Raw genomic sequence first — 26270 nt, forward strand, 5'->3', positions numbered from 1 at the left:
AATCTGCTTTTGTCTGTGAAGCTTGTTCATTGTAAAATAACCTTCTCTTGCCTGAGCTGCTAGACACAAGAAATGGTTATGCCTCGAACATCCATCGGCAATCAATACTCCCAAAGTGCTAACTCAGGTAGTTTAGCGGCTACAACTGGAATACTTAAAGAAATACATCCTAACTTGAAGTAATCAAATATGTAAAATGTTTGTATTAGTGAAAGTAAAACCARGATAGTGTAGGATTATTTTATAGGATATATTATTGTTTTCTAAGTCATGGTTGTGTAGTTCTAAAAATATGCTGAATCAGTTGTTTGGAATTGTAATGGTAATTGATTATCTACCTAACAACTACTTTGCTTTATGCTGATTGGTCAGATGTTTTTTAATTGTTGGAACAGGAAGTAGTTTAGTTTACGCATGGCTGTAACTATGGTACGTTTGTCATTAAACCTGCAAAATAGTAATCTGTATATATCCAGTGTTTATCCGTAGTCATCCATCCACTATGTAAAGAACCCTCAAACTACAATAGCCTTACTTTCACCTGTCACCCATCACTTACAGATCTGTGATTAACTCATGAAAACGAGGAAGGAAGATGCATTTCGAACAAGGTCACAGTGTTGTATCTTTCCCCCTTTTTCCCCTTTTATTATCACTTTCATCCCGGCCCTTTCCCGGTGCAGTATGGGAAGGTGCTGCAGTACAGCGACCCCTCTGTGATCTTCGTTTTCATGCTGGTTTTCTGCGTGGCCACCATCATGGAGTGTTTCCTCATCAGCGTGTTCTTCTCCAAGGCCAACCTGGCGGCGGCGTGCGGTGGCCTCATCTACTTCGTCCTCTACCTTCCACACCTCCTCTGCTATGCCTGGAGGGACGTCTTGGGGTTCCAGGTCAAAATCTCTGTGGTGAGTGGACCTATGGAACTACTGTTACTTCCACCACAAGTCCATAATGAACAGCAGAGACCCAGTGGGTGTTTATTAGGGTTTGGATTTGGAACTGTATTGAAGACTAAGTAAATGATTTTGTAATGGTGTTGAAGAGAGAGGAAGGTTGTACTTTGACCAAGAGAGTTGTGGGGTTCTACCTGCAAACATACAGTAAACACCAGGCACATGGTAGACATGGTGTGCAGGCTTTTGTTCTCGCAAAGCTTTAATAGCACACCTGATGCAATAAACAAACTGATGATTTGATTAATTATGTTGTGTTAAAACAAAAGCTTGGGTCTCCAGAACCAATGTTACTAAAACACACACACACACACACACACACAAGCACGCACAGACACAGTACAGATGCTGGGATAATATCCAACCACTGTGCGATCCCCATGATCTAAACTATAGATCCTTGCACTGACACGCAAGTATAATTTGGATTGTAAGCAGGGGCATAGAGTACCACAGTATGTGTCATACAGTGCCTTGCAAAATATTTTGTTGACTTACAACCTGGAATTAAAAAAGATTTTTMGGGGGTTTGTGTCATATGATTTGCACAACATGCCMACCACTTTGAAGATGCAACATATTTTTTATTGTGAAACAAACAAGAAATAAGACAAAAAAACAGAAGACTTGAGCATGCATAACTATTCACCCCCCAAAGTCAATACTTTGTAGAGTCKCCTTTTGCATCAATTACAGCTGCAAGTCTCTTGGGGTATGTCTCTATAAGCTTGGCACATCTAGCCACTGGGATTTTTGCCCATTCTTCAATGCAAAACTGCTCCAGCTCCTTCAAGTTGGATGGGTTCCTGCTGGTGTACAGCAATCTTTAATAAGTCATACCACAGATTCTCAAATGGATTGAGGTCTGGGCTTTGACTAGGCCATTCCAAGACATTTAAATGTTTCCCCTTAAACCACTCGAGTGTTGCTTTAGCAGTATGCTTAGGGTCATTGTCCTGCTGGTAGGCGAACCTCCGTCCCTGTCTCAAATCTCTGGAAGACTGAAACAGGTTTCCCTCAAGAATTTCCCTGTATTTAGCACCATCCATCATTCCTTAAATTCTGACCAGTTTCCCAGTCCCTGCCGATGAAAAACATCCCCACAGCAAGATGCTGCCACCARCATACTTCACTGTGGGGAAGYTGTTCTCGGGGTGATGAGAGGTGTTGGGTTTGCGCCAGACATAGCGTTTTCSTTGATGGACAAAAAGCTCAATTTTAGTCTCATCTGACCAGAGTACCTTCTTCCATATGTTTGGGGAGTCRCTCACATGCTTTTTGGCGAACACCAAACGTGTTTGCTTATTTTTTTCTTTAAGCAATGGCTTTTTTCTGGCCACTCTTCTGTAAAGCRCAGCTCTGTGGAGTGTACGACTTAAAATGGTCCTATGGACAGATACTCCAATCTCCGCTGTGGAGCTTTGCAGCTCCTTCAGGGTTATCTTTGGTCTCTTTGTTGCCTCTCTGATTAATGCCCTCCTTGCCTGGTCCGTAAGTTTTGGTGGGCGGCCCTCTCTTGGCAGGTTTGTTGTGGTGCCATATTCTTTCCATTTTTTAARAATGGATTTAATGGTGCTCTGTGGGATGTTCAAAGTTTCTGATATTTTTTTATAACCCAACCCTGATCTGTACTTCTCCACAACTTTGTCCCTGACCTGTTTGGACCTCTCCTTGGTCTTCATGGTACCGCTTGCTTGGTGGTGCCCCTTGCTTAGTGGTGTTGCAGAATCTGGGGCCTTTCAGAACAGGTGTATATATACTGAGATCATGTGACACTTAGATTGCACACAGGTGGACTTTATATAACTACTTATGTGACTTCTGAAGGTAATTGGTTGCACCAGATCTTATTTAGGGGCTTCATAGCAAAGGGGGTGYATACATATGCACACACCACTTTTCTGTTTTTTATTTCACTTCACCAATATGGACTATTTTGTGTATGTCCATTACATGAAATCCAAATAAAAAATTATTTAAATTACAGGTTGTAATTCAACAAAATACGAAAAACGCCAKGGGGGATGAATACTTTTACAAGGCACTGTAATACCCATTAAACCTAGCGGGCAAACAGGGAAATGGTTCCAATCGTTTTTCAATTTTCCCATAGGGGATTTGAGAAACACTTAAAATGAGGGCTGTGTTTTGTGTATGCTTACCCTMGCATGACGTTATGATAACCGTGTAAATCTCTCTAGGACAAGGTGACTTTTAGCAATATATTCACCTGTATTTACCCCGCCAAAATGAAATGCTAATTATGCCATGATGATCTTCACGAGATTGCTGAATTTAGTCAAAGGTAAGAATCTCTGGATTAACTATCTAATATTAGCTAAATGTAGTAATTAATAAATTGGCAAAATTTCTTTAAATAGACAATTCTGTGAACTGTCTTGTGCAYGTTTTTTAAATTGACACAATACCTGTTAGCAAAGGCGTCAGCTAGAGGTGACGTGCAGGAGCTTGCAGGGATTTGTAGTCTTGCATGATGTCTACTTTGATGTCAATAAGCCTTTTTGAATCTGAGAGTAAATTGAGCCAAATATATTGATAAAAGTCACTTTTTACAACAGAGATTTACATGGGTTATCAAAATGTCACGCCAGGGTAAGCTTACACGAAACACAGCCCTTATTTTAAATGTTTATAAAATCCCCTATTGGAAAATGAATGGTGGAAAAACGATTYGAACCATTTTCCTGTTTGACCGCGAGGTTTTATGGGTATTATGACACTTCCACTGTGGGGCTCTATTAATGATATTCCTATGTGCCTTGTAACCATTCTTCTCTCAACCTTTTAACTCTGCCAATGTATCACCAGAACTAGATTGTTAACTTCAATAACTCCCTGWTGTTATTGTATTTGCCATTTCATCCAATTATTTATTGATCTCTCCCAACTTTCCCCATTAAGTTTGCGTGTTTTGGGGTGTACCCCATTGCCCTTAGCCCTTACTGTATACAAAATCAATTTGCGATACTTTTTTCTGTGATCTGAAAGTCGGAGATTTCCTCTGACAATAATAATAATAACATTGAGTCATGTTGTTTAATTTCCTATATGGTGCAGTTATTGAGCTTTTAAGGTTTAGTTCAAACGGTGATATTACTTTTCCTTTTCTGACTGCTCTCTGCCAAAAGTAGGGGAGACCGGGGTTGGTTGTTACACGGTTTACTCTTGTGTGTTATTTCTCAGCACCAGTATATCTCACAAGACTCCTTTCAACATTAATAGAAAGACCAAGGTCTTGGGTTGAAATAGGGACCCTTTTTATCGTCATATCTTCTTCCACTCTGTGCACCTGTGACAACCAGCCCGCAGGGTTGGTGGTGTCACACAGTATGGGGTTGGTTGTCACAATGTTTGCTAGCAGCTTATTCCTTTTGTAACAGGAAATTAAGCAATATAGCACACAGTCTTAGAAATAGCGTTTCTTTGATCGAACAATGTTTAAACTTCAGGAATGTATGCGTGTGTATGCGTGTGTTTGCARATTTATATGTACATGTGTGGGTGTGGGACAGAAACAATGTGTGTGAGAGAGGGAGGCAACAAACCCACATAGCACAGATACCACTGCCCATAGGATGTATACAGTACATGATGCAGTTTAGACTTTGCACAGATGTCTCCACACTACATATTCCCAACACATTTTGATTCGTCGGTCAAAGGAGTTTGTGTTTACTGGGAAGGGAGGTCTCTATAGCAACAACAGCACAAAAGAGCTTGGGATTTATTGTATTCTGGCTCTGATCAATGTGGTTATAATGGAGTTGATAGTGACAAACAACCCCACATTCCATGTGATAACCATCCCCAACCAACCCCCAATGCTAATTGCCCCCCAATTTTACTTACAACTTGGCCTGACTTAGCAAATCAGAAAAAGGTTTGGAATGCAGCTCCCCATTTCCTCTATTCAACAAACCACAAATGTCATGTACATTCCCATAATTCAAGCATTTAAATAAAGAAAACACATTCCCCTCACCTCAATGTTTTGCATTGCTGACATGAATTGACCAGGTGGATGAGTAATTTTCAAAGAATTCACACATTTGAATCTTAAAATTATTACACAGCACCCTCTAGATTGGGAGTGATAAGCAGAGGTGGGACCAAGTCACTATTATCTCAAGTCACAAAGGTCCAAGTCCCAAGTAGAATGGGTTGAGTCCAGTTGTGTAAGCAGGAATCCGTTTATGGCATGGCCAGCAAAAATGTATACCTACACATAATAAACTAGAGGCCTATAATTAATTGACTAACATTCAAAGCACAGTTATATATTTAAACCAAAAATATCCCATTCTGTTCTTTTGAAATACCTTTTCTTAAAATATTTATTAAGGAATAAACTTCCTTAAAGGGGAATTTCACACGTGTTTTCATCGTGTCTGAAGAATTTCTAGGTCAGTGAGATGTTTCACACGTACATTAAATTGCCCAGGAGGAAGGCAGGTCTGGGCTTTGCGTGCTGAATGATACACCCTATGACGGCTTCCGGTCTATTGATGGAGGGGGCGAGATCTGAAAATAAATGTAGTGCTGCTTTGTTGCATTTTCCAAAGGCTCTATGTGATACGGATCGCACTATACATGTTTTGTGCGTGTAGAGATAGTTGTCCTTGTTCGATAGAGCCATTGGATGTCTTCAGCGATGTTCCTATCAGCGGATTCATTGCTAAATATACACGTTTACACATTTTTCCAGTCTCTGAAAGACTACAASTCTGGGGTGGTGCGTACTCTGGCCCTGTTCCTCCCTCAAGGCAGACTTTTTTGAAAGGGAGGCGGATACTAAAAACATAATCCTTTGGGAAAAACTGAAAGAACCGACCAGACCACAARGGCGTGATTCAAAGATGAAGCATTTTTTTTAGCTACATGGTGACATTCAACTGGAATATAGCGAAGAGGATTCTAAACAAAGAGTTGGATTTAGCTAGAAACTCAGCTARAGCCGATGCCAGCACCAAGAGGGCATATGACAKATATGGTGGCTAGCTAAGTTCGTTATTTTTCCTGCAAGCCATCTAGCTAGCTARCTAACTTTAGTTGATCTACTGAGACCCATATTATGTATTGCTGGCGATTATACTACTGTGTTACAGTAGGGGGAAATCTAATTATTTTTCTGTTTGCTAACTTAAGTAGTTAGGTAGGTAGCTAGCTAAGTTAGCTAAACAACTACAGGTAGCCATATCTATGACTGAAAATAGAAGAGGTTTTACAATCGGAGATCAATTGTATCTCGATTGTAAAACCTCTTCTCTTTTTATTTATTATCCCCTTTTCATGGTATKCAATTGCTGCAACTCCCGTACAGACTCGGGAGAGGCGAAGGTCGACAGTAGTGTGTCCTCCTAAACATCTCCCAGCCAAGCCYCACTGCTTCTTGACACAACGCTTGCTTCACCCGGAAAACAGCCGCACCAATATGTTGGAGGAAACATCGTACACCTAGCGACCGTGTCAGCGTGCACTGTGCCCGGCCCGCCACCGGAGTCACAAGTGCGCGATGGGACAGGAACATCCCTGCCGGCCAAACCCTCCCCTAACCCAGACAACACTGGGCCAATTGTGCGCCGCCCCATAGGTCTCCCGGTCGCGGCCGTGACACACGGCCTCTWGTGGARATCCATAGCCCATCCAACTACCTCATCAACATATTGTTATTWWTTTWWTTTWTTTCGCTCCTTTGCACCCCAGTATCACTACTTCCACTCTCATCTTCTGCACATCTATCACCCCAGTGTTTAATTTGCCATACTGTAATAATTTCGCCACTATGGCCTATTTATTGCCACACCCCCCTTATCCTACCTCATTTGCACACACTGTATATAMATTTTCTTTWTTGTACTATTGACAGTATGTTTSTTTTTTCCATGTTTAACTCTTTGTTGTTGTTTGTGTCGCACTGCTTTGCTTTATCTTGGCCAAGTCACAGTTGTAAATGAGAACTTGTTCTCAACTAGCCTACCTGGTTAAATATAAGGCGATGCAGTGCCTTAGATCACTGCACCACTCGGGAGGCCCTACCTCTTCTCTTTTTAGTCGTAAATATGGCTACTAAACAGCAAGCTGTAATGTTACAACCAGCCACCTAAAGCTAGGTTTACCAGCAAATGTTAGCACATGACTGGAATTGGCTAGCTAGTTAGCTTGGCACATGCTAAATTGTTATGTAACTTTTTTGCAAATGTGTAACAACAGCAACTGTAAATACTTTTACTAGCTAGCTATGTAACACAATTGACGAGGGTTGACATTGGTTATGATTATGACTATGGATGCYTTTAAAATTTTCKAAAATGATAGSCATGATGCAAGATAGGATTCCAAACAGATGTAAATAACAATTATTGGCCATCCAGCATGTTAGCTGCTAGCTAAGTTTACTCACTAACAATAAGGAGAAACAAGAATACAACAATTTAATTGTTATAAATCTCTAAAACTGCCTCCCAAGTGGCGCTGTGTTCTAAGGCACTGCATCGCAGTGCTTGAGGCGTCACTACAGACCCCGGTGCGATCCCGGGCTGTGTCATTGCCGGCCGCGACCGGGACACCCATTTAGTAGTTTTTCTTTCATACATATAGCCTGAAAATCAAATCAAATTGTATTTGTCACATGCATTGAATACAACAGGTACCTTACAGTGAAATGCTTACTTACAAGCCCTTAGCAAACAGTTCAAGAATGCAGTAAAATAAATATTTACTAAATAAACGAAAGTTTAAAAAATTTATATATCAAAAAAGTAACATGACATAATAAGAACAAGGCTATATACAGGGGACACCAGTACCAAGTCAATGTGCGGGGGTACAGGTTAGTCGAGATAATTGGTAAAGTGACTATGCATAGATAAAAACAGCGAGTAGCAGCAGTGTTAAAACAAAGCGGGAGGGGGTCAATGTAAATAGTCTGAGAGGCCAATTGATGAATTGTTCAGCAGTCTTATGGCTTGGGGATAGAAAATGTTAAGGAGCCTTTTGGTCCTAGACTTGGCACTCCGGCACCGATTGCTTTGCGGTAGCAGAGAGAACAATCTATGACTTGGGTGACTGGAGTCTTTGACAATTTTTTGGGCCTTCCTCTGACACCGCCTAGTATATAGTTCCTGGATGTCAGGAAGCTTTTCCCCAGTAATGTATTGGGTGTACGTACTACCCTCTGTATCGCCTTTATGGTCAGATGCCGAGCAGTTGCCATACCATACCACTCGCTCCACTTCAGCCCCTACAATGTTAATGGGGGCCTGTTCGGCCCTCCTTTTCCTATAGTTCACGATCAACTCCTTTGTCTTGCTCACATTGAGCGAGAGGTTGTTGTCCTGGCACCACACTGCCAGGTCTCTGACCTCCTCCCTATAGACTGTCTCATCATTGTTGGTGYTCAGGCCTACCACTGTTGTGTRGTCAGCAAACTTAATGATGGTGTTGYAGACATGCTTGGCCACGCAGTCGTGTGTGAACAGGMTGTACAGGAGGGGACTAAGCATGCACCCCTGAGGGTTCCCAGTGTTGAGGATAAGTGTGGCAGATGTGTTCTTGCCTACCRTTACCACCTGGGGGCYGCCCGTCAGGAWGTCCAGGATCCAGTTGCAGAGGGAGGTGCCCAGTCCCAGGGTCCTTAGCTTTGTGATMYGCTTTGTGGGCACTATGGTGTTGAATGCTGAGCTGTTGTCAATAAACWGCATTTTKACATAGATGTTCCTTTTGTTCAGGAGTGAAAGGGCAGTGTGGAGTGTGATTGAGATTGCGTCATATGTGGATCTGCTGGGGCGGTATGCGAATTGGAGTGGGTCTAGGGTATCCGGTAATCATTTAGGGAGGTTACCTTCGCTTTCCTGGGCACAGGGACTATGGMGATCTGTTTGAAACATGTGGGTATTACAGACTCGGTCAGGTAGAGATTAAAAATGTCAGTGAAGACACWTGCCAGTTGGTCCGCGCATGCTTTGAGTACACATCCTGGTAATCCGTCTGGCCCCGCGGCTTTGTGAATGTTGACTTGTTTAAAGGTCTTGTTCACATCGGCTATGGCGAGCATGATCAGACAGTCGTCTGGAACAGCTGGTGCTCTCATGCATGCTTCAGTGTTGCTTTCCTCYAAGCGCTCATAGAAATCATTTAGCTCATCTGGTAGGCTTGTGTCACTGGGCAGCTCGCYACTGAGCTAGTCCGTAATAGTTTGCATGCCCTGCCACATGCGACGAGAGTCGGAGCCGGTGTAGTAGAATTAAATCMTATTCCTGTATTTACGCTTTGCCTATGTGATGGTTCGTCTGAGGGCACAGCGGGATTTCTTATAAGTGTCTGGGTTAGAGTCCTGCTCCTTGAAAGCGGCAGCTCTTCCTTTTAGCTCAGTGTGGATGTTGCTTGTAATCCATGACTTCTGGTTAGGGTATGTACATACGGTCACTGTGGGGACTACACCATCGATGCACTTATTGATGAAGCCAGTGACTGATATCAAGTCCAATCTCAAGTCTGGAGTTAGACTCAAGTCCAAGACATGTGACTCATGTCCGCACCACTGGTAATAAGCACTGTTACAACAAACCCCAGTCTCCCCTACAAGCACTCATTCGTACTGTGTAACTCAAGTCTTTATAATGCACATACTTGAGAAAGCGGATAACTGAGACCGGATAAACCCATGGGGAAGTTTTGTAATGAAAAGATAAATAGCATATACATGCTCAACMTTTATTGTAGCCTTTCTGAGTGACCTTTCTGTGCTGTGTAGGATCAMTTGTCATGGAGCTGTCTGTTCTGCAGAGACAAAGACACAGCCGTTCGTAATCTTCATTGCCGCGGAGACACAWCTTTCGAGACTTTAAAGTAGAACCCTTGATTCCTTGTTTCTCAAAATTGAAATATCTAGCCGCGGCCTCAGAAAATATCCTACTCTGGCACCTGACATGGTCTGTGGTTATCTTTTCACGCCGGTATACTCTATTTCCTTTAAACCCATTCAAACAAGTAATGCCAACTCGACGACATATTGATCTTCTCTCTGAAAAGTGTTTTCAGTTTTTTTTTATTATGTTCACTTTCAAGTTTTAATGTTTTGTGCACAATTACAGTGAAATGCCTTTCTTGCAAGCTCCAAACCAACAATGCAGTAATCAATATAAATGTACAGTAGCACTAAAAATAACATAAGGTAGAACAAAAACCAGAAAAAACAAGAAAGTTATGATTGTATGTGTGTGTGTGTGTGCTTGTGTGTGTAGAGTGACTATAAATGTGTGTGCATGTTATGTGTGTGTTGGAGTGTCAGTGTGCGTGAGTGTGTAGAGTCCTGTGAGTGTGCATAGAGTGGAACAATGTTATACAAAGGTCAGCTCAGATAGTTCATGTAGCCAATCTGTTGGCTATTTAGCAGTCTTATAGCTTGGAGATAGAAGCTGTTCAGYAGCCTGTTGGTGTCAGACTTGATGCACCAATACTGATAGCCGTGCGGAAGCACAAAGAACAGTCTACGGCTTGGGTGGCTGGAGTCTAACGATTTTCCGGCCCTTCCTTTCACACCGCCTGATATAGAGGTCCTGGATGGCAGGCCCCAGTGATGCACTGGGCTGTCCGCACCACCCTCTGTAGCGCCATACGATCGAGGGTGGTGCTGTTGCCYTACCAAGCAGTGATGCTGCCAGTCAAGATGCTCTCYATGTTTCAGCTGTATTTGAGGGCCCATGCCAAACCTTTTCAACTTCCTGTGTTTTCGTGTGGAAGAGTTGCCAATAATCCTTGCGGCATCTCCCTTTTCTCTTCCTAGGTGTGTGTCATATCTTGTGTATGTAGAGGGGAGGAAAAAAACACGACTTTTAATGTATTCCGTGCTTTTTTGTCAAAGTACCTTCGTGCAGTTTTGCCCTTGGCATTGAGATTTCATTCCTCCACTCCCCCTGTTGAGACGGATGGGCTACTCCTCTCATTTGCATGAACAATGTTCCTCTGACCGTGTTGACTTCCAGTCCATCCCTGTAGTTTATTTATTAGAGGGATGTTTTTTTATCGCCCAACATAGAATAAAGTACACCGTTTCCAGGCACACACACACTCACAGAGAGAAACACACACAACTCCCACTATTGTCTTTGATATCKTATTTTAATAATGGCATATCATTTTCATTCATATTAATGACTGTTGTGATATCATTTTGCATATGCAGAGATATAAGCTGTGTGATATCACAAGGACAGTAACAAGGTGGGTGGGTGTTGTGGCCTCTGTATTTTCGTGTTGATGTGTTTCATAGCGGATGGTCTGTTTGTTTGATTCTGGGGCTTTTGCCCTTCTCAAAGTCAGATTAGCTGCACTGTCACTCTGTCAGCCTGTCACTGAAAGGTCAGGGAGGGGTCATTTGCTCCCCTGTGTCACCCTTTGTACCATGATTGGCTGCCGATTGTTTGGCAGTCGAACGTGTCCGAGSTCGGACTCAGGGGGACAGTTGAATGGGTGCCAGTGGCTTTGCATGTAGAGACTGCGGACAGCGTTCAGGTCAGACCTCGGGTGTCGCAGTAGGGTCATAACTTCCCCTATTGTCACTCATTCAGAATGTCATTCAATTACAGACATTGGCAGTTGGCGAGTTTCGATGCGACAGAAGAGGGCCAACATTTACAATGTTTTTTTTGGTGCTGTTGTACATCATGTGTTGGTCTACAAGGCTTTATTAAGTGTTTGTGGCATCTGCCCGGGCTTAAACACTTGGGGTAAATGAAGCATGCCCAAACAGCTGGCAGGCAATATGGCAGAAGAGAGTGATCGGCTGTACCAGAGGATGTCATGGGCAAAGCACCATTTGTCATTTCCCTAGCAATATCCTATTGTATCAAATATGTTTTTGAAGCATTTTAAAATAGGGTGGAATGTTTCCAATTAGAATACAGATACTGTTGCAAAAGGTTTTTRCTACAATTAGCCCTATTGAACACGKCCATGGTTTCCCATAGCTAGAGTAGGCACTGATCCTAGTCAAAGGCTCAACTGAAAAATCACACGATACACTGAGGGTACAAAACATTACGAACACCTTGCTAATATTGAGTTTCACCCCCCTTTGCCCTCAGAACAGCCTCAATTCGTTGGGGCATGGATTCTACAAGTTGTCGGAAGCGTTCCACAGGGATGCTGGTCCATGTTGACGTCAATGCTTCCAAAATGACTATTGTGTCAAGTTGGCTGGATGTCCTTTGGGTGGCGGACCATTCTTGATGCACACAGGAAACTGTTGAGCGTGAAAAACRCAGCAGCGTTGCAGTTCTTCACACTCAAACCGGTGTGCCTGGCACCTACTACCATACCCCGTTCAAAGGCACTTAAATATTTTGTCTTGCCCATTCACCCTCTGAATGGCACACATATACAATCCATGTCTCAATTGTCTCAATGCTTAAACATCCTTCTTTAACCTGTCTCCTCGCCTTCATCTACACTGATTTGAAGTGGATTTAACAAGTGACCTCAATAAGGGATGTTAGCTTTCACCTGGATTCACCTGGTCAGTCTAAAAGAGCATGTGTTCCTAATGTTGTGTATAATTCAATGACAGTGTTGCATATCTGATACAAGTCCTTTTTTGRCTTGAGGTTCCTGACATGCTCTGCCTCACGAATGTTGAAGGTGATAATGATGATCTGACATGAAGCCTGACATCCACTCTTGGATAATAACCAATCAGATCTAAACTGCATCCATTTCCAGAGTTTGCTGTCGTGTGTGGCCTTCGGGTATGGCTGTGAGAACTTCGCCAAGTACGAGGAGCAGGGCATCGGTATCCAGTGGAGTAACATTGCCCAAAATCCTGAGGGAGATCGGTACAGTTTCATCGTGTCCATCATCATGATGCTCATCGACGCCCTCATCTACTGGCTGCTCACGTGGTACATCGAGAACGTCTTCCCAGGTAACTCATTCATGAGAAAGCCATCAATAACAGAATTGATACACTCTTCGTGTATGTGTTGTTGTTGGTCAATAACCAGATTTTTTTTTGAATATCCCAGCAGACTGCCGTAATATATTCATCTCATCTTCTCTAATTAAAATAAGAGGGGGATTTGTGCCAGTCTAGCTGGATGGAAACATGCACTGCAAAGTGTCATCCCTCAAGCTGTTYTTAAAATGTGAATGATGTTCCTCCACGCTTGATAACAGGCCAATATGGAATAGCTAAGCCGTGGTCCTTCCCTTTCACGGCCTCCTATTGGTGCGGGACGTCTGCGGTGCCCAACGCTGACCCTAGTCAGTTCAAGGATCCCATGGAATACAATGGTATAGTAGCCAGTGGTATTCACACAAACACCTGTGCACAAACACACCCACACTCAGGCATTACGCAACAGTTATTTATTTGTCTGGTTTAACACAGGTCATTCCCATCACAGACGGAATGCAACCTCAATAAGCCTAGTTCGTTATAACTTTAGACTCCTGATTGTTGGCACCTTGATTTTGTGTTAGATAATAATAGACAGATAATGCTGGGGGAAAAACAAGGTTGAGRTTGGAAAGTCAAGGCCTCGTTAGTAAATGACTGCTAATTAACATTTGMTCGAGGGAGGTGCAATGGTGCTTTATTGGCCGTGTCTAGGCCGTTTCYTATTCTGATCATGGAGTGGAATTCCGGAGTCATCATGCGTTTACACTTAAATTTGAATGTGTCCACCATCAACATTGTGTCCGGATTCCCTTTTCCCATGCTATATTCAAATACCAATATGCATTCTGGAATAGGCAAAATGTGACTCAACACCTGGATTTGGTCTTATGCAGCAACATTTGAKATTGTGTTTTTTACATTGGATAAAAGTAGAGACTCAACTATAAAATGGTATATCATACACTGCATTTTTGAGGAACAATGGGAAAGTAATTCTGCTTTGAAAGTTGAAAAAGTTGAGTTCTCAAAACTCACTTTTGAGAAAATGGCCTTTGAATGTTTTGTTATCTAGTGAAGAGATCTTCTTTGTTTACACCCATTCATCAACGTTCACACCCTCTTAAGCTTTAGCCCCACCCATCTTGTTTCACTCTCGGAGCGTTCAGAGTGCACACTTGACGSTCTGGCTGATGATTSTTTACCTCTGGATAAGATGAAAACAGCCTAACCAGCTCTGCTGACAACAATTMTATTACMRTTTTTTGCCGACGTTTACTGKCKCRGGCCATATTCAACAGGTGTTGTACACTTTAGCTTAAGACATGTAGCTGTAAACAAAGTGTGAGATCACACACGTCACATAACGTTAGCTAACGAGCCAGCCAGCTAACGTRAGCTAGCTAGRTAACAGTACACTTTAGCTTAAGACATGCAGCTAGCTAAGTAAACAATGAACCTAGCTAGGTAAACAACATGTAAGATCACACACATCACGTAACGTTAGCTAATGAGCCAGCTAGCCAACGTTAGCTAGTTAAACAATAATGAACATAGTGCAAAATCATGTCATTACTACCCTGCATGAATCTACTGGGAGCTAACCAACCAGGTTCAATGTTAGCTAGCAAACATTAGGTTTTAACTAGCAAAGCAAATGGTTCTGGAATACGAATTATAATGTCATACGCGTAACGTTAGCTAGGGAGCCAGCCAGCTAACGTTAGCTGGTTAGCTAACATTAAACTTTAGCTTGAAATGAAACCACTTTCTGTCAAAATTAGAAATGTGTAATATCTGAAAATGTAGCTAGCTAGACTATCTTACCCATATACATTCTCATGATGGACGCGTCTCCCTGTCACGGATGCCATGTCACGGTTTCCCTTAGTTTGAAGATGTAATCCGGAGACCGGTGTTTTCTCCATCTCTTTAGCTATCATACTCTAATTCCACTGATTTTAAAACTCGATCCTCCAGAAAGTGGAGAGCAACACTTATGCAGCTACACAACCCAATATTTTTTTTTTTTAAAGGCGCGTACGACAGGATTACCAACACAGACTGCTCAGCTCAAATAGACAGAAGCCTTCTATATGGCAGACCAATCCGAACTCCTCTCTCGGCATGTCCAGCCCACTCAAAAAAGATTGAAATGGATCTGCTGTGAAGTTGTGACTTGTGACATACGCCTAGTTTCCTGAAACYGGTCACAAATATGATAATAACGCAATAACAACTTGTTGGCAGAAGTTAACTACTGTAGCTAACTATCAGCTAACATCTGTAGCTAGCCAGCAAGCTAGCAAGCAAAGCTTAAGGGATTGCAAACAGGTTAGCATAACTCTAGCCAAACAAAAAATAATTGACCAAAATATTATCTAGCTGGCTAGCATTTATGAGGCCAGGAAACATGCTCCTCACACACTAGGAACCTATTTCCTCCAATGTTATAATGAAAAAGTACCTACCGCTGCCAAAACACAAGTATTCTGGAGACTTGTGGYCGYWGTGCTGATGATATCGGGTCGTCGCCCACTGTATGAGCTTTCGGTAGCCTGATTGTGTACAGACAGGAGAAATCCTGAGGTGGCGCCAGATCTGAACACAATCATCTAGACTTGTCTTTTCAATGCGATCTTTGTATTCTGAAAGCAGAAGTCGCATGTAAGTGTCAAGTGTAGACACAGCCACTGTGACACTCTTTATGTATATTTTCTCTCTTATTTTTGCCTATATCTGTGACCAAASTGAGTTTCACACCGGTTGTGAGAACAACAGAACGGGGTAGCCTCTAGCCAAGAAGAAATGTGACACAAGGTGTAACTAAAAACGATTCTGTTGCTCGGAGGGGGGAGAGCAGAGATTTGTAAACCTGTGTCACACAGCATCCGTAAAATGTATTTCATATAACTGAGCTTTTGTTGTAATAGCAGAGACCTTTTTTTTATCTCATAAAGGGAATATAATTATTCAGCTGTGGGTAGATTTTGTGTAGAACATAGATTTTGGCTGTGAGTAGATTTTGTGTGGAATATACTTTGAGGTAGCTTTTCTGAGGGCATGAATCAAACATGGTTAAAGTGTCTGCTAAATGGCATATCGTCTCTGTCTGATGAAAACCTTGTTACTCCATTTTGCAACAAAAATAAATAATTTACTGATAGCAGTAACTCCCCTCAATGTGCTCTGAACATTTCATGACTCTAGGACCAAGAAAATGTATTCAAAATAGTTMWAAAAGTTTAATAATCGTGTGAGAAATTGTATATTTTCCATTTCTTGAAAAGTTAATATTTTGAAGATTAGGTTTTCAGCAACAATATACACTATAWATACAAAAATATATGGACACCCCTTCAAATTAGTGGATTCGACTATTTCAGCCACACCCGTTGCTGACACGTGTCATGCAATCTCCATAGAAAAACTTTGGCAGTAGAATGTCCTTACTGAAGAGCTCAGAGACTTTCAACATGGCACCTTCATAGGATGCCACCTTTACAACAAGTGAGTTCAACAAATTTCTGCCCTGCTACAGCTGCCCCGGTCAGTGTAAGTYCTGTTATTGTGAAGTGGAAACAAGATGTAGGAGCAACAATGGCTCAGCCGCAAGGCGGTAGGCCACACAAGCTCACTACGGGACCGCTGAGTGCTGAAGTGCGTAGCAAGTTTAAATAGTTTGTCCTCAGRTGCGACACTTACTACCAAGTTCCAAACTGCCTCTGGAAGCAACGTCAGCACAAGAACTGTTCGTTGGGAGCTTCATGAAATCGGTTTCCATGGCAGAGCAGCCGCTCACAAGCCTAAGATCACCAAGCGTCGGCTGGAGTGGTGTTTAAGCTCACCGCCATTGGAGTCGACACAATTGGAAACACGTTTTCAGGAGTGATGTAATCACGCTTCACCATCTGGCAGACCGACGGACAAATCTGGGTTTGGCGGATGCTAGGAGAACGCTACCTACCCGAATGCATAGTGCCAACTATAAKGTTTGGTGGAGGAGGAATAATGGTCTGGGGCTGTTTGTCATGGTTCGGGCTAGGCCCCTTAGTTCCAGTGAAGGGTAGTCTTAACACTACAGCATACAATGACGTTCTAGACCATTCTATGCTTCCAACTTTGTGGCAACCTCCAGTTTGGTAAGGCCCTTTCTTGTTTCAGCATGACAATGCCCCTGTGCACAATGTGAGGTTCACACATAAATAGTTTGTCGAGATTGGTGTGGAACAACTTGACTGGTCTGCAGAGAGCCCTGACCTCAACCCTATCGAACACCTTTGGATTGACTTGGAATGCCAAATGCGAGCCAGGCTAAACGCCCAACATCAGTGCCCGAACCTCACTAATGCTCTTGAGGCTGAATGGAAGAAGGTCCCCGCAGCAATGTTCCAACATCTAGTGGAAAGCTTCCCAAAAGAGTGAAGGCTGTTATAACAGCAAAGGGGAACAACTCCATATTAATTACCATGATTTTGGAAATTATGCTTACGTCCCATGTTTCATGAGCTGAAATAAAAGATCCCCAAATTTGTCCATATGCACAAAAAGCTTATCTCTCTCAAATGTCATGCACAATTTTGGCTTACATCCCTGTTAGTGAACATTTGTCCTTTGCCAAGATAATCCATACACCTGACAGGTGTGGCATATCAAGAAGCTGATTGAACATCAGCAAACAAGCAAATGTCTGATTGGCTGGGCCTGGATTCCCAATGGGTGGGCCTGGCTCCCAAGTGAGTGGGCCTATGCCTTCCCACGCCCACCCATGGCTGCTGCGGTCCTGTCCAGTCATGTGAAATCCATATAGGTCCTAATGAATTTATTTCAATTGACTGATTTACTTATATGAGCTGTAGCTCAGTAAAATCGTTGGAATAGTTGCATTTTGCGTTTATATTTTTGTTCAGTATATTTATATACTGTGTGTATATACTGTGTATATATATAAACATCTAATTTCATGTATGCAATGTATTATTTACCATCTATACATGCATTTAAAGACATGTGACATTGTTACATTCATTTGTCTAAAGCAGGATCATCTTTTTATGTGTGTGTTTTATTTTAAAGATTATTTGGAAAAGCCACCACCCAATATGAAGGCAGGGGTCTCAATCAGGAACCTTGTGAAGATCTATAAAACGGGAAAAAAGCTTGCTGTGGATGGACTTAGTGTGGACTTCTACGAGAATCACATCACCTCTTTCCTTGGTCACAATGGCGCAGGAAAAACAACCACTATGTAAGTAACATAATAATAAAAATGGATTGAATTGATGTAGTACTTTCCCAGGTGCTCAAAGATTTAGCACTTGACATTATATGGGGGCAACTCACCTCATRCACTGCCAATGTGTAACCTGGTTGATGCCATGGCCCAGGAGCCATTTTGCCCCAGAAAGCTCAGCACACATCAGCTATAACAGTGGAGAGGTGAGAAGAGGTCATACAAACTATCAGCTTTCCATGGTTACCACATAGTGCTTTTCAGGCCTGTAACACTGCTTACACAAAGTTGATTGTGTGTGTTGGTTCATGCTGCAATCTGCCTGTCTACAACAGAGCCAATGGCAATATTCAACTCTTAGCTCTGTTGCATTCCAAGTGTAATCCTTTCATCAAAGATCTTTGGCATCGCTCTCAGCTCATGGTGTTAGCACTATGGCCACAYCTCAGGTTGAGGCAAGCCTTCTGAGAGTACAATAAAGTAAGTTAGCAGCAGTGCCGGGGTGTAAGGGGGAGTCATTTAATTGCTGGTCGAAAAACGAGTGCAAGAGGTTAGGTAAGGTTAAGACGGCACAAAATGAAGACCGTCAACAAGGCCAGAGAGTGAGTGAGGGAGAGGGAAAGAGAGAAAACGGGTGTGGAGATGAAGAGGATGAAGAGAGAGTGGGTGGGGACAGTGAGAGRGAGAAAAAGAGACAGAGAGAGATATAGATAGAGAATGTGTGGGTAGAGGGAGAGAGAGAGKGAGAGAGAGAGGGAACTGAAGAAGACAACAGGTCTCAGCTGAGCAAGCGGAATGAAAACCAGAACTGAAGCGAGGGAGCAAAGCATGACAAGTAAAGGGAAGGACGAGCAAGTGCTTAATCACCATCTAATACCAGTTGAATGTTGTGTCCACAAAGCTCTTTGTGACTTTAAGTGTGGCAATATGATTTCAAAGTCCCCATAAAACTTTATTGCACTTGAAAAATAAATGAAATTAAATATTTCTCAATGCATTGTTCATTTGCACATTTGCACTCTATACTGAACAAATAATTTTACGCAACATGTCAATTTTGGTCCGATGTTTCATGAGCTGAAGTAAAAAATCCCAGAAATGTTCTACACGCACAAAAACCTTATTTCTCTCAAACTTTGTGCACAAATTTGTTTACATCCCTATTAATGAGCATTTCTCCTTTWCCAATATAATCCATCCACCTGACAGATTTGGCATATCAAGAAGCTGATTAAACAGCATGATCATTACACAGGTGGACCTTGTGCTGAGGACAATAAAAGTAAACCTTAAAATGTTCAGTTTTGTCACACAACACAATACCACAGATGTCTCAAGTTTTGAGGGAGCGTGCAAWTGGCATTCTGACTGCAGGAATGTCCACCAGAGCTGTTACCAGATAATTCTATGTTAATATCTCAACCATAAGCTGCCTCCAACATAATTTTAGAGAATTTGGCAGTATGTCCAACTGGCCTCACAACCGCAGATCAAATGTAACCACGCCAGCCCAGGACCTCACCTTCCTACTTCTTCACCTGTGGGATCATTTGAGCAGGAGGYGGGGCGTTGCTGAGGAGTATTCATGTCTGTAATATAGCCCTTTTTTGGGGAAAAACTKATTCTGATTGGCTGGACCTGGCTGCCAAGTGGTGGGCCTATGCCCTCCCAGGCCCACCRATGGCTGCACCCTTGCCCAGTCATGTGAAATCCATAGATTATGGCCTAATTAATTAATTTCAATTGACTGATTTCCTTATATGAACTATAACTCAGTAAAATCTTTGAAATTGTTGCATATTGTGTTWATTTTTGTTCAGTATAGTTAATTTCACTCCAATTTCTTCTATAAATAATGATGTAGAGTTTACACATCTTACTATTACTTCATGATGAGTTTGAAAGAAGACTAACTGCTAGTGGAAAGTGAGTGGGAATTGACGGGTTATAATGTTTTCACAAGCTGATTTAGATTTAATTCACTTTTTAAAGATGCTACTTCATTGCCGCTGCAATGATGTAGCATGTCTAGCTTCACAATTGTATAGTCAATGTGAATGTTATTGATTGATTAGCCAAACATGATACAGGTTGTTGATTGGTTGTTATATACTGGGAAATTGACGTCTGTTCCTGCCACCACTTATTCCAGTATTTTATAATCCAAATCATGAAAATGTGGTTATTTAAGATACATAAAATTATTTTCATATTTATAGATTAATTTACTTCTACCCAATGCAATGTGTTTTATGAAGGTTTTCAATTCGGTTTCCAGGGATACGGAAGTGAAAATGGACGTCACACTTTCCCAGCACATTTTCTTGTTCTCCGCTTATCCTATAGGTCGATCTTGACGGGACTGTTCGCTCCAACATCGGGGACCGCTCTCATAAATGGTTACGATATCCGCACGGACATGGACACCATTAGGAAGCATCTGGGAATGTGCCCTCAGCACAACGTCTTGTTCAATGAGTAAGTTTAATTCAACAGGTGAATCGATGTTGTTCAATCGCCTCTTCCATCACCTCTCAATATCCCAGGGGGCAAAACTGGTTGCAATGACATCACTATGTCACGGTCAGGTTGTATACTGGTTGTATAAGGGATCATTCTAAATGTACTGGGGGGTGGGGTCAGGTCCAACTCAAGGTGTCATTAAAAAAAGGCATCCCCCTCCCCATCGTAAAAAGTATTTTCACGTGACCCTCCCCTACTGTAAAAAATGTTTTAAAGAATAAAAATCACACCACCCCCCTCATACTCATATACTTAACTCAAAATAATGTTTACAACCACAAATAACAATAACTGCAGCCASCCTCTGTTTATAAACGTGGATATCGTCTTTGGCACAGTCGATGCCATGCGGAGCTACTGACCAGAAGGTTGAGGGTTCGCTGGCCTGCTACTGTGCCTTTCTAGAACATTTWATTTTTTWATTTCACCTTTATTTAACCAGGTTAGCTAGTTGAGAACAAGTTCTCATTTACAACTACGACCTGGCCAAGATAAAGRAAAGCATTGCGACACAAACAACAACTCAGAGTTACACATGGAATAAACAAGCGTACAGTCAATAACACAATAGAGYYAAAAAAGAAAGTCTATATACAGTGTGTGCAAATGGCGTGAGGAGGAAAGGCAATAAATAGGCAATAGTAGCGAAGTAATTACAATTTAGCAAATTAACACTGGAGTGATAGATGAGCAAATGGTGATGTGCAAGTAGAAATACCGGTGTGCAAAAGAGCAGAAAAGTAAATAAAAACAATATGGGGATGAGGTAGGTAGATTGGGTGGGTTATTTACAGATGGGCTATGTCCAGCTGCAGCGATCGGTTATAAGTCTCCAACTTCAGTGATTTTTGCAATTCGTTCCAGTCATTGGCAGCAGAGAACTGGAAGGAAAGGCTGCCAAAGTAGGTGTTGGTTTTGGGGATGACCAGTGAAATATACCTGCTGGAGCGCGTGCTAAGGGTGGGTGTTGTCATCGTGACCAGTGAGCTGAGATAAGGCGGAGCTTTGCCTAGCATAGACTTATAGATGACCTGGAGCCAGTGGGTCTGGCAACGAATATGTAGCGAGGGCCAGCAGACAAGAGCATACAGGTCGCAGTGGTGGGTGGTATAAGGGGCTTTGGTGACAAAACGGATTGCACTGTGATAGACTGCATCCAGTTTGCTGAGTAGAGTATTGGAAGCTATTTTGTAAATGACATCGCTGAAGTTGAGGATCGGTAGGATAGTCAGTTTTACGAGGGTATGTTTGGCGGCGTGAGTGAAGGAGGCTTTGTTGRGAAATAGGAAGCCAATTCTAGATTTAATTTTGGATTGGAGATGTTTAATATGAGTCTGGAAGGAGAGTTTACAGTCTAGCCAGACACCTAGGTATTTGTAGTTGTCCACATATTCTAAGTCAGAACCGTCCAGAGTAGTGATGCTAGTCGGGCGGGCGGGTGCGAGAGGCGAACGGATGAAAAGCATGCATTTGGTTTTACTAGCGTTTAAGAGCAGTTGGAGGCCACAGAAGGAGTGTTGTATGGCATTGAAGCTCGTTTGGAGGTTAGWTAACACAGTCTCCAAAGAATGGCCAGATGTATACAGAATGGTGTCGTCTGCGTAGAGGTGGATCAGGGAATCACCCGCAGCAAGAGCGACATCGTTGATATATACAGAGAAAAGAGTTGGCCCGAGAATTMAACCCTGTGGTACCCCCATAGAGACTGCCAGAGGTCCGGACAACAGGCRCTCTGATTTGACACACTYAACTCTGTCTGAGAAGTAGTTGGTGAACCAGGCGAGGCAGTCATTTGAGGAACCAAGGCTGTTGAGTCTGCCGATAAGAATACGGTGACTGACAGAGTCGAAAGCCTTGGCCAGGTCGATGAAGACTGCTGCACAGTACTGTCTTTTATCGATGGCGGTTATGATATCGTTTAGTACCTTGAGCGTGGCCGAGGTGCACCCGTGAGCAGTTAGAAAACCGGATTGCYCAGCGGAGAAGGTATGGTGGGATTCGAAATGGTCAGTGATCTGTTTATTAACTTGGCTTTCAAAGACTTTAGAAAGGCAGGACAGGATGGATATAGGTCTATAACAGTTTMYGTCTAGAGTYTCACCCCCTTTGAAGAGGGGCTTTCCAATCTTTAGGGATCTCAGACGATACGAAAGAGAGGTTGAACAGACTGATAATAGGGGTTGCAACAATGGCGGCGGATAATTTTAGAAAGAGAGTGTCCAAATTGTCTAGCCTAGCTGATTTGTACGGTTCCAGGTTTTGCAGCTCTTTCAGAACATCTGCTATCTAGGATTTGGGTGAAGGAGAAGCTGGGGAGGCTTGGGCAAGTAGCTGCGGGGGGTGCGGKGCTGTTGGCTYGGGTTGGGGTAGCCAGGAGGAAAGCATGGCCAGCCGTAGAGAAATGCTTATTGAAATTCTCGATTATCGTGGATTTATCGGTGGTGACAGTGTTACCTAGCCTCAGTGCAGTGGGCTATATAAACTGTCGAGAGTAGACCCACAACAGATCCAAATGGAATTAAATATTAAAATCACAGGGCTTTTGCACCGTTATTCAAATTACATTTTCACTGCAGTTTACAGCATAGAGTAGAATGTTGTACTCGCTGGAAAACAATAATGCAATTATTCCTTGCATTGTGGTGTTGTAGGCTAGTCTCGGTAGGATAATTGTCTTGTTCCTAAAACAAGAACAATATTGAAGCTGCATGTCTTCACCGTTCTTTCTTGTGCAATGGCCTCTCTGATTARATAGAAAATTGGTGTAACTTTGAATGATTTTATGTGTGGTATGATGCTAGTTAGATCTTGCAGATCTGGACAAAAGACCCACCTACCACCTTTGTCACTATGATTGTTGGATAGACCCTTAGACTGGTAGACTATATTGACCTGTGGTATAGTTATCGTGTGGGAAAGCACAGTGCATAAGGGAAGTACCAACAGACCTTGACATAGGGGAGACCCATGCAAGCAGGTGAGGACATTTTGAAATGATATAGTAAAACCTTCAAAAAGGTGAATGGAAACATGGAAAAAATTCTCTACCCTCCTCTGTTCCCAATAAAAAAAACACAACCCTCCCCATAGCAACAAAAAAGTTAGACAACCKCCCCTAGTTTGTTAATTGTTTACTAATAAACTAGTGAATGTGCTAGAAAGCTCAACAGCTACCTATCTAGCTAATTGACTGCTGTGGCTAGACATAAATGACTTGTTTTGAAAGTTAATTTTGAACATTCAATGAAARTGGGAAACGTRCATGTCAGGKATTGTTGTCACCTTAACTGCTACATAACTTCTGAGTGATAGGAAGCAAGATTCCCATCACCAATCAGTCTACATCACTGCACACACACCCATCATTACTACAACAACTAGCTGAGCCATGTCAGCAAATGACTGCTGTCTGAATATATAGTACATATCTGATTTGGTCACTTGTAACTTGCTGTTTGGACAGAATGGTCCAAAATGGATTTGAAAAACAAAACTGATTTGAGCATTAAGTCCTGCAGTGTGAACAAGGCTTTAGAGACCATCTGGTTGTAATCTGCTTACAGGACCTCTTCTCAACAGGATAAACATGTTAACATTTTCATTAAATGTGTCACATTTTGCACTGTGGGAGAGCCCACAGTTAATGTTGGACATATTCCAAATMCAATATCTACAGTAACTTGCATCTCAAATCATTGCAATATTCTCCTCCTCCATCGTCTCCATTTTCAAAAATTAAACTAAGCTTCATTCTTTCCATCCACTTTCTTCCCTCTAATAGTGTCATTATTAACCATGATCCAGACTCACTGGCTGCCATTGTTAGATATGCCCTCTCATAACCGGGTTCTCTTCCATTTTCCCCTCTGCTGAGTGATCACCTGTGACCTCCGATGCCTCACGTCTCTTACATCATGATTATGACTGAGTACTAGCGAATTATGGCCATTAATATTTATCCCAACAGAACTGAAGTGTCTATATTTAAACTGAGGCTCTCAATATTAATGCGCACGGGAGGTAGATGCTAAAACGTAKGCAGATATGCCCGCCGGCGTTGCAGTCAAGATGATTCCACAGAAGTTTGTGACWTCATGTTACGAATGGAGTCGGCTCGCTGGAGTGGAAACTGTGGTGTCAGAGTTGTGTGGATTGTATTAACGTGACAGATTGAGAGTTGATGATGAAGGTGCTTAGTAGGAGCTAATAAGTCATCTTTGAATCATGAAGGACCATATAAAATTGGGTAATTAAGATCTTGTTAGAGGAGTCCAAGTTCATTTGAAGCCTAGTTCAGGAGAGACTATCCCATGTAACTTGAAGTACACTGAAACAACATATAGAATCAAACTTTTTTCAATTATTATTGTCACTTGAGTCTGGAAATGCAGAAAATATTGGATCCACTTTTTGTACATTGGAACAAAAATGTGTATTTCGTGTCGATTTTGTGCCTAATTTCACACACTTGCATTTTGGTATTCATTCTGTTGTTGATACGTCTAATAATTGTTTCTTAAATGTATTTCTGATTCTTAGCCTTACAGTAGAGGAGCACATCTACTTCTACGCCAGATTAAAGGGTCGAAGCCGTGATGAAGTGAAAACGGAGATGGACCAAATGATCAAGGATGTAGGGCTACCGCACAAACGCAAGGAACTTGCCAAGAACCTGTCAGGTGTGTGTGTGTGTGTGTGTGCCCGGGCAAATATTCATGTCCTTGGGATCTATATGTATCGAGGGATTACAATCATGCACAAATGTTGTAGTAGCTCTCTACCCCAGCCACCACTTGTCAAACCGCGTGTATGTGCGTACGTGCCTGTGGAAATGCACCTATGAATGTGTGTTAGGTGTATAATCCATTGTCTGGGGAGCAAGAAATATCCTTGATAAATTGGCACCAGTCATGGTTTGCATGTGAAAAAAATCCCTGAAATAGAACTTTCAAGGTACGTCTAGTKTGATACTTCCACAACACATGACACATTCACAACAGCTCCCAGAGTSTCCTGTGCGTMATCGTCTTATGTAGCTTTCTGTCATATATCAATTTAACGCTGGACAAAAGACAATAAAACATGCTCACACACTCTGTCTGACACATGCACACATACATGACCAGTCTTACATCAAAACATATGGATTCCTCATAACCATCTACAGACCTTTTGCATTGCACCATGTCTCATATCTACTGCTGAGATGTCTATGATGTCTACGGTAAAGTTTTTATGTTGATGCACAATCAGGTTTCTTCAACATTTGTGTACCTGCTTGCTATAAGGGCTCAATAATGGTATGAGCAATACGTGGAATGTGTGATATTCACACTGGCAATAACACTATAGCTATCAAAAGTAGAAATGTTACACGTATCTGTTTCATGTACTTGTTGTTCTATCTGCGACAAAATGTCAAACGGACCATTAGCTACATACCCTTTTTTTTTTAATTAGGCAAGTCAGTTAAGAACAAATTCTTATTTTCAATGATGGCCTAGGAACAGTGGGTTAACTGTCTTGGTCAAGGGCAGAACGACAGATTTGTACCTTGTCAGCTCGGGGATTCGAACTTGCAACCTTTCGGGTTATTATCTCAACGCTCTAACCACTAGGCTACCCTGCCGCTACCTTGCCATTCTAT

General features: G+C 42.2%; 1 protein-coding gene across 1 annotated transcript in view; it reads left to right on the top strand.

Moving 5' to 3' along the window:
• Positions 1 to 414: 414 nt before the first annotated feature.
• The window catches only part of LOC112080476 (phospholipid-transporting ATPase ABCA1-like), a gene marked incomplete at its 3' end in the record, with an annotated part of 123181 nt that continues 97325 nt past the window's right edge, over positions 415 to 26270 (top strand). The window contains exons 1-7 of the mRNA XM_024146259.1: positions 415 to 429; positions 684 to 905; positions 12693 to 12894; positions 13146 to 13274; positions 17944 to 18115; positions 20447 to 20578; positions 25163 to 25302. Of these exons, the coding sequence (XP_024002027.1) occupies positions 415 to 429; positions 684 to 905; positions 12693 to 12894; positions 13146 to 13274; positions 17944 to 18115; positions 20447 to 20578; positions 25163 to 25302 (1012 nt within the window). The remainder of the gene's footprint in view (positions 430 to 683; positions 906 to 12692; positions 12895 to 13145; positions 13275 to 17943; positions 18116 to 20446; positions 20579 to 25162; positions 25303 to 26270) is intronic.

This window comes from Salvelinus sp. IW2-2015, unplaced genomic scaffold, assembly GCF_002910315.2.
Source record: "Salvelinus sp. IW2-2015 unplaced genomic scaffold, ASM291031v2 Un_scaffold16329, whole genome shotgun sequence".
Taxonomy (NCBI): domain Eukaryota; kingdom Metazoa; phylum Chordata; class Actinopteri; order Salmoniformes; family Salmonidae; genus Salvelinus; species Salvelinus sp. IW2-2015.